General features: G+C 39.3%; 1 protein-coding gene and 1 long non-coding RNA gene across 8 annotated transcripts; both read left to right on the forward strand.

The window, feature by feature from the left end:
* The first annotated feature begins 1,222 nt into the window (after window positions 1-1,222).
* On the forward strand, window positions 1,223-5,360 carry LOC141599771 (uncharacterized). 7 transcript variants are annotated; one of them, XR_012523933.1, is made up of 8 exons: window positions 1,228-1,407; window positions 1,654-1,687; window positions 1,821-1,854; window positions 2,085-2,197; window positions 2,386-2,756; window positions 3,669-3,765; window positions 5,043-5,152; window positions 5,250-5,359. It is a non-coding gene; the product is annotated as an uncharacterized LOC141599771 (long non-coding RNA). The 7 variants fall into 7 exon arrangements; XR_012523940.1 differs by having other exon boundaries at window positions 1,229-1,407; window positions 2,386-2,746; XR_012523943.1 differs by having other exon boundaries at window positions 1,229-1,407; window positions 2,386-2,746; window positions 5,062-5,152.
* Window positions 5,361-6,416: 1,056 nt separating this feature from the next.
* On the forward strand, window positions 6,417-8,431 carry LOC141599762 (uncharacterized). Its single transcript, XM_074419875.1, has 4 exons — window positions 6,417-6,855; window positions 7,144-7,360; window positions 7,764-7,862; window positions 8,175-8,431. The coding sequence occupies exons 2-4, from the start codon at window positions 7,262-7,264 to the stop codon at window positions 8,298-8,300; spliced, it is 324 nt and encodes a 107-aa protein (XP_074275976.1). The 5' UTR covers window positions 6,417-6,855; window positions 7,144-7,261; the 3' UTR covers window positions 8,301-8,431.
* The last annotated feature ends 663 nt before the right edge of the window (window positions 8,432-9,094 follow it).

Genomic DNA, 9,094 nt, shown 5'->3' on the forward strand with positions numbered 1-9,094 from the left:
GAGAATCGGTCCAAGATCGGACCGGACCGGACCAAAGACCAAAAATAAAAATTTAGTGGACCGAAGACCGGACCTAAATCTTTCGGTCTTGGACCGGACCAAACCCGAAATATTTGGTCCGGTCCGGTCTTGGACCGAAATGGACCTAAAATTAGTTTTTTCACTATTTCGTATACGATAATTACATTTTAATTCCGATAAATAAAATGCATTCAAATAATTAGACAACTATTTTTATGAAAATCATTGACAATACTAATTTATAATGTCTTTTGAAGATAAAATATTAATTTGATTCATAATATTTTAATGTTGCGTCATTAAAACACATGAAATTTGGTCCATTCGGTCCGGACCTAAAATAACTGGTCTTGGACCGGATCGGACCGAAGACCAAACCTTGAAAAAATGAGGACCGAGGACCGGACCAAAATAATTCGGTCCGGGTTTGGTCCAGACCAAATGGTCCGGTCCGGTCCATTTTTCCGGTCCGGACCTAAATTTGCTCACCCCTATCGACAACGGTTTCATTAAATAAACAAACCGTTGTAAATACTTTCTACAACGGCCGCTTTAACAACGTCCGCTTTTTGTTTTTACAACGGTTTTTACTCGTTGTTATAGCCTGTATCTGTAGTAGTGACCAAACTTATCTTTGTAAGTAAGTGGCTGACTTGCATAACATGCTGATCCAAAAACTTTAAGTTCTTCATAAGAAGGTGATTCCCAAACAAAAACTCACGAGGGGTTTTCCAGTTATTAACAACAGAGGGCATCTTGTTGATGAGATAAGTAGTTATCATGACATTCTCCCCAGAACTTAGTTGGCAAATTAGCATGAATTTTCAAGGCTCTAGCAGTATCTAGGAGATCCCTATACTTCTTTTCTACACGGCCATTCTATTGTAGTCTCCCAACTATACTTCTCTGGTGCACAATCCCTTTCTCTTTAAACAACTCATCACATTGTTCTTGTAAAATTCAGTACCATTATCACTTCTTATTAACTTGATATTGGCTTTAAACTGAGTTTGAACATAAGAGAGAGTTTTTGATCAAATATCCCACTTGTCCCTTGTTTTGAAATAGGATGGTCCAAGTTGCTCTACTATAGTCATCAAGAATGGTGAGAAAATATCTTGCCCTTGAAAGACTGGGTACCTTATACTGCCCCCGTATGTCAATGTGAATCCTTACCTCTTTAAAAGAGAGAACTTGGCTGCACTGTAGCAATGAATAGTGCACAACCAAGTCTCCTTTTCCACCGTTGATTTCCCACTTTTAGATCTCCTCCCTCCGTTTTTCTTTCACTTACAACCATACCTTTTCCCATTCTTTCCACTGCTCATTCTCATCCGTCACTCCTTTTTCTCAACACACAACCTAGCATCTCACATCCTCTCGAAGGTATTTAGTCTTCATTCCCTTTTTTTTTCTGTGTTTCAATTTGATTTGGGCGGTATTATTGTTAGACTATTTAGATGTTATTGTTGTTTCTGTGTGAGATCCATTGTCGTACTTGGTTTAGGGGTTAGGAGCTCTAAGTTATTTACTCCTTATGACGGCCAATGTTGTTGTTGTTGTTATTGTTGATGTTGTTGTTGTTCTTATTGTTATTATTGTTGCTGATTTTTTTCGGTGTTTCTCATTTAGCGTTTAGGAGCTCGGTACAGCCTTGTCTTCAAAGGTATGGTTTCTAATTATTTTTTGAGCTGAACCATTTTTTTGCCAATAAGTTTAAGCATTCGTACTGTTATTATTGCTACTACTACTTCTGGTGTTATTATTAGTACTGAATTTTCCAGATTTTTTTCGTATAGGCTTTAGGAGCTCGATACGACCTTGTCTTCAAAGGTATGACTTCTAATTATCTTTTGATCTGAGCCATTTTTTTTACGGTTTAGTTTGGGCATTTGTAGTGTTATTATTGCTATTACTACTTCTGGTGTTATCCTTTCTATGACTATATTTTGCTTATTACTATTAGATCTGTTATATGGGTGCTAATTACTATTGTTATTGTGCTACAATCGGATTTGTTGCCCTTCCTTAATTGATGTGGTTGGTCTTTGATGTATCTGCAGTTGTTGTGGGCTGTAGAGGTTAGAAGTACAAAGTGATAACGGCTCCTGATTTGTTAGTGTTGCGTTTTTTGTTAACGAGGAGCGGTAAAGAGGAGTGTAGATGTAACTATAAGGTGAGGGCTCAAACATTATAGTTCCTGCATTGTGTACTGTCCACAGACAGAGGTTTGTTGTTGGTAGCGGTGGTAATTGGGTTACCGTCTAACGCCTGTGTGTTTCCTTAAACTCTGCTGTCTATTTTTTTTTTTACCTTTTCGAGAATTTTCTGCGCTTTGTTCATTTGGGTTTCGTGGATTTCCAGAAACTTACCCTTTCCAGATACCGGCGTGTGTTGTGGGCGCCTAGCGGCGTTGCCGGCTTTCAATACGAACATACGGTTGCTACTTTTATTGTGTGATAGACTTTGATTACAGTTTCTAGACTATGTCGATGAGGGTTTCTTGGCTTTACATTTTTTTTTTTCAGGAATCAGTTATCTTCGGCTGCAGCGGAACTGGTATTCTGTTTGACTAACTGTGCTGCAGTTGTTGGGTTTACCTAGAACAGTCTCTTACCTGTACTGTGCTGCGGGTGTTAGTGCTGGCGGGTCCCACTATTAGTGGTGGAGTACCCTTTTTACACAGAGGATCGTGTACAACGCCTGAGTTTCATATCATTTATAGGTACGTTGAGGTAAGCAGGCATGGTCGTACGATTGCAGGTGCCGCGATTAAGCTTGTACAACAATATGTCCCATTTCTAATCCACCGCCTTTATTGAATTCCAGAGATTTTAGAAACAAACAGGGAAACATCTGACTACTTTTTGGTTTACTACTGCCATAGCAGGCTTATTTGTGGATATGTGGCTGTTTTAAATAGGGGCGGTGACTGTGAGAGTCCTTGAGGTGGGGACTAAGAACCTGCACTTTATCAGCCTCTCCTTTTCATTAGTATCCGGCTGCTACCATCACCAAATTGAGTCCTAAGGTCGCACCGTTGCAGATTAGACTCATTTGCACAAAACGACCAAACATGTGTGATGCCGCCTTAGGATTGGCAGTTCAATTGACCGCTCCAGGGCTCAGGCTTAGTCTGTTTGAGAATTATCTACACTGCTTTGTTTGCCTGTTGTTGGTCGGGCCTCCTGTTACAATACTGGAAATGGTGGTGTCTGCTTTAACACCTGGGTTTTAGGGGTTCCTTAGCGTAGTCTTTTAGGGCGGGCAGGTGGTCATCTGTAAATCAATGTAGTGTTAGGGAAATCTTGGTTGGGTGTAGCTTTTAGGGTTTCTTTGTAATTAAAAGAGTTTAGTTATGTGGTTAAAGAAGAGATATACTCGATAGAGAAGCGAGCATGTCTTTTTTTTTTAGAACCGATGTTGCTGTGGATGCAGTGCGATAACTTTTAGATGATAACTTGCTATTGTAGTTGAAGTATTTATATGATCGACATGTTGAACTGATAAAGTGGTATTAACAATGTTATAAGCTGGTCTGAGTTGGGATTTATTGATATCTCTGGAGCAATTGGATATGTACTTTCTGTATCATTTTTAGAATGCTTGAGAAACGTTACTGTTACTGATATGCCATTTCTTATCAGCTGAATCTAGGAACTTGGTCCAACAAGCAAGACAGCAAGCTGCTGAATTTCGCCACAAGTATGGTTACGAAATGCCAGTGGATGTTTTGGGAAGATGGTATGTTTCCCTCGCATTTCAATTTGAACATATGGTTATACATTGTGAATTGTGATTACTTTATATGAGCTATTACTTGCCCAAAAACTACTTTCTCCTATTCTTAGAAATGCCCCCGGTTCCATGTGCGGCCTATTCTATTCTTTATGTGAGCTATTACTTACCCAAAATGCTGGACGCCTTTCTTTTTGTTCAGACAATATACAATTTCCATATTCTTGATCTTCTTGTCTCTCGAAGTGATTTGAGATAATTTGCATGTCGTCCCAAGTAATTTTTAACGTCTTTATTCAATCCCTTATAGAGAAACCAATTAGAAATTGTAACTCTTGAGAGTAAAGTTTTAACATGCCCGATGATGGAAACCATTTTATTGTTTATTGAATTTCATATAAGCCTCTTTCCATTGAGCAGCAACAGGTCTTTTTATTGTCCTTGCTTCTGTCACCAAATTCCTCTTCATCGCCGCTGTCGTCTCATGATTGTTGCTTCTTTTTCTTTTTTTTTTTATTATTATTATTCTTGTTCTTGTTGTTCATCCTCTCTGTTTCGTGGCGTCTGCTGTAGACTGCCAGCTATTACATTCTCTCTGTTGCTGCTCTGGAGAGAATAGCTTTTAATGAAATGTGTACAAAACAGACACCTGTTTTAAAGGGACACAGCTGAAGGCGTATTTTTTAACAAGACAATTTTAGTTTGATTTTCATGTTGGTGTTTATCTTCTTTTTTATGCCATTTTTTTTTATCTCCACAAGCGGTGCTTGAAGCTGTTTTTTTCCCCATGGATGTCATAACAAAAACCATCCCACAACCCAAACATAAACCCATCACCCCAGTCAAGATATCTGGTTAGAGCAACAAAAACAAATTGGGGGAACTTTCTTAAAACACAATCCTAACAAATTTTTTTGATGACGAGAGGGTTGAATTCCCCCGGACCCATGCATTCCCGCACCACCACATGGACCATGTAAGTCACCCCATTCGGGGGCTGCAATGGCCAAGTGAACATCGCCTCAGATGTTAGTGTTGAAATTTCTGATTAGGGACTCCTAAACAGGAAAGTTTCGCCATTCGCCGTTATACATTTCCAATTACCTCTAATTAATCGTTATGGGTTTACTTAAGCTTCCAATAGTGCCTTGATGTAATGCACCTTATTGACCATGTCATTTTTTCCCGTGAGTTTGATAGTGCTATTCACGTCAATCCGAGCTTAACCTACACCGCCTTTTACCTTGACGCTTTTATTCTTTCTTATTTGGAAAAGTTTACAGGCGTGTTTTGAACCCGCAGGCAGGTCGGCCCTTAACGCCTGGATCGATGGCGGCTGCCAGTCCTGCACTAAACGCCTCGCTAACCAAAAGGTGCATGCACTTCTTGCCTTGTAATGCAAGCAACCTAGCAAGTATCTTTACTAAAGTTTATATACATGGTAATATGCCGTTAACCACGATGCTGATCTGTATAGTGTTGTACGACAGATCTTTGGAGCAACACAAATTTCCGCAAACCTGCAGAGTCTATAAGGCTGCTGGGCCATTATTCCCGTTTTTATGTTAGAGCCTAGCAGAGACGTGATCTACATAGGGGGTAGATGCGGTGAGTTGCATCTTGCCAGCTTGCTACGCGCCATGAGGCATGTGTAGCCTGTATCACCTTCTCAGGTACAGCTGCTATTAGGACCCAACGCTTTGCCTATTGCTTTGAATTTTTTTAACAAACTTCATAGCTCCTGTTTGGATGTAAGTTTATCTTGAACCTAGGGAACAATACCTTAGTTTTCAGACACTCGAATAACCTTCGGCGACTCTGTGTGATTCTTATAAAGAAAATTGGTTACGCCACCCAAAAAACTGTGTGGTATGTCTTCTCAAATGGCCATGGATGATTCACGTGAAAGTTACACTTATGTTTTGAAAACACTATAGCTGTCAAACTTCTTCTATAGAGGAAGTATAAATTGGGCTTATATACTTTGAACTATAGTTGTCTTTTCTTTCCAAATTAACCCGTAACTCAATGTACAGCGAAGTTTTATGTGTACTCCACCGTCCCAATAAAAATTGATTCGTACAGGTGGATTATATGCTTTATGATGTTAAAGGATGGCTGATATGTTTACTTTTCTAATCTATATTGTGATTCTTTTTTTCTACCCTAGATTTATTTGTAACTATGCCGAAAGAGTTTTCCAAATATTTTGAAGTAAATATTTTATGGGAAGCGTAAGTTTGGATGAAATTGGTGAAGTGAGTACTCATGTGCATCACATTCAGGACAAAAACGTCTAGGCTTTGGAATTTGTTGATGGTTTAAGTGTTTCGTATTTAAGAAATCCTTAAACAAGTAATGCTACACTTTAGCGCAACTGTCGGGGATTGTTGTAATGACAACTGAAAGTGTTGTTCAGTATGGTTAATATGTCATAATTTAATCATCGTCATTTCTTTCACAAAACTATTTTCACTTAACAACGGCTGCTATGGGCTGCAGGATTGTTATACCAATCCGGTTCAGAGCTTCGGCACCCTTATGCCTTCTTCATATCTAGGTTATTACATGTTCCAACTCCCGTCACCTCTTTATCTGTGGTTCAAAATATTTTTTGTTGTTTGTTTTATTTTACCTTTTGCTGCTGGTGTTTCCCCTCATCTGTAGTAGTGTTGCCTTCTTTGGTGTGGATAGTTTGATTTTGCTTTTTGTTGTTTAATCTCTGGACCTCCGCTGGACGTCTATTTTTTAAATAACAACCTAAACAATTACATGCACATTTTCCAACTCTTGTATCACCTCAGGCCAGTGGTGGTTCGTCTGATGCAAATGAGCCCGAGGATTCTCGGAAAAAGGAAATCAACGATGGGAGCGGGTCGAAACCAAGGCAAAATATTGCGTTTGGCACGCGATTGGAGAATGAAACTAACTGTTAAAGATGCAACGTAAATTGATACCGTTATTCTTCCAAAGAAAGGCCACTCGTAACTGTATCCAGGCTTGGAGGGAAAGTAGAAGCTCCCCCTCGAGTAGCTTCTGTCGGCTCTGTCTTATCATGACATTAAGGATGCAGAGAATGAAGCAAATTGTCTTGAGGTATATGTTTTATTTCGTTTTTCTCTGAAAAAATTTTCAATTAGAAAAACTACCTTTAAGCTACTGGACTTATGTATTCACTTGCATTAAATCTTCTAATTAAATTCTGTTTACTTCTTCTCACTAAATTTTGCAGTTTTTTTCAAGTAAACTTCAAATGTATATCGAATGTATGCTGTTCAGTGGTTTATATATTTAACATATTTCCTACCACATTGGGATTTAATTAATTAAACTTCCCATTTCTTTCCAGGCTTGCTTACGATTTTGTCTTGGTTTGCATTATAGGAATGGGTATCAGCATTAAGAATTGTTGTTCGGGATGAGATGGATCTAAGACTTCATGGCAGAACAATGATTAGACCATCCTTGGCGGCACCTAAAGGCAAATTTTCTTGGGCCTTTAATGTTGGTACAATTGTTGATGCATGGCAGCACGGTGGCTGGTGGTAAGGTGTTGTCATCCGGAAGCAACGTGGTGGGATGGTCCGTGTTGATTTTCCAGGTAATTATTGCTTTTGAACAACTCTTATGGAGGCTTCTTCTTTTGTACCCCTCACTTTGTTGATGACATTTTACTTTGAAATGGTACAAATAACCCGTATAATTAAATGATAAAAACCAAATATTAATGAGTAATAGACCTTCTTAGTGCTCATTTTTCAATTTTGTACAGCGAAACAAACTCGTACTAAACTTAATCGTCATTCCCAGATATTTGTACTAGACCCATCAAACCAGTCGCTCTAAAAAAAAAAAAAATTACAGCGCCAGGAAAGTTGTATAATCTCCACAGGACTGTTATTGTCAGATGTTTTACGTTTGGGATGCTTATTAACCGACTGCAATCGTGAATTTGCGTTGAAGTGCCCCTTATAATCTTAACCATTTTTTGATTGCAACTGTAGTGCAAGCATTGTACCAGTGTCGCCGCAGTACGAGGGAAAGCTACATCTCCTGCATTGACATGCCAAAACTGCACCGGAGGCACTGCCTTTGCCGAGCAGGTATTTATCGAGTATCACTCGCAGATTAATTTGACTTCACGTATACGCGACCTCTTGCAAAAGCCATCCACATTCTACCCGTTGTACTGCACACACTTGGCTAAAACCCCCAACACCCCACACCCTCCCTGTTTGGGATCGGCCACAACAGAGAACCTACCTAATCGCTGACTGAAACATAGGCACCATTCTAGATTCCCTCAACAATGTCGCACTTCTGTTATCCTATACAAGAAGCTCAAAATCTACTGTTGTCCCTGCAAATATTCTTTGATATGCTCACGCAGCTATTGCTATGCCTTGCATGTGCAGTCAAGACTCCTGAACCGAGCAACACTTTGGCCAACAACCGGCGCTCGACTGCCTACTTCATATTGCTCCCATTTCCTGCCATTGTTTGGAGGCAAATATACTACCATACAGCAGCTGTCGGGCTAACCCTGCACACACTTTGACTACCTCTTGTCGGCACAAGAAGAAACTAGATATCTTTATATATATATATATTGTGTATAAGTAACTATCTTTTCTACAAGACTACATTGTTATCTTTATATATATATATTCCGCTTTGACACATCGTAATCCTATATAATATGCTACGCTAACGAGTTACCGTAGTCCTTTAGATGATGCACACCCACAGAAATATGGCTGTTACCTAACTAGCCCCAAATTGGCACATTAAAACGCAAAATGTATTTTAAGCATAACCACAACACATACCCAAAACTCCTCTCGGGTGTCTGAAAACAGAAGACCAAATTGGGGCTCCGCGCCCGGGAGGGCGCGGCGCAACAACTAGTCAATTCAAAAGACTGAGATGCCCTATACTGACTTCTAGGGAAAGGGAGTTTGTGATGCATAGCTAATAAACAAGATTCAAAAAATAGATCTTCCATTAATTTTCTACTCTTAGGTATTACATGCTGCATTTTATCAGAAGAAACATCGCCAAGCCTAGCATGCATTAAACCTATATCTAGATCTTGTCTAGACTTATTAACAACAGAAAAAGTATCAACAACATTACAATGGTTGTGTATATTATTCTGAGTTTCACCAACTCTTTTTAAGATTGAGTACACAACATTTATTATAGTATTCTCTAGTATAGAAGCAACTGGAAGCTTGTACTTGTATAGATCACCACTCTTAAGCCCTTGCCCAACAGTGACCTTACTTGAAAGGTCCTGAAAGATGCAGTGAGTGGGATAAAACAAGACACACAT

The sequence above is a fragment of the Silene latifolia genome, chromosome 1, assembly GCF_048544455.1.
Source record: "Silene latifolia isolate original U9 population chromosome 1, ASM4854445v1, whole genome shotgun sequence".
Classification (NCBI taxonomy): Eukaryota; Viridiplantae; Streptophyta; class Magnoliopsida; order Caryophyllales; family Caryophyllaceae; genus Silene; species Silene latifolia.

Coding starts and splice junctions, on each gene's coding strand:
- LOC141599762 (XM_074419875.1), top strand. CDS start 7,262: ATGTTGGTACAATTGTTGATGCATGGCAGCACGGTGGCTGGTGGTAAG. Junction 7,361..7,763: donor GGTCCGTGTTGATTTTCCAG/GTAATTATTGCT, acceptor TTGCAACTGTAG/TGCAAGCATTGTACCAGTGT. Junction 7,863..8,174: donor GCACTGCCTTTGCCGAGCAG/GTATTTATCGAG, acceptor TTGCATGTGCAG/TCAAGACTCCTGAACCGAGC.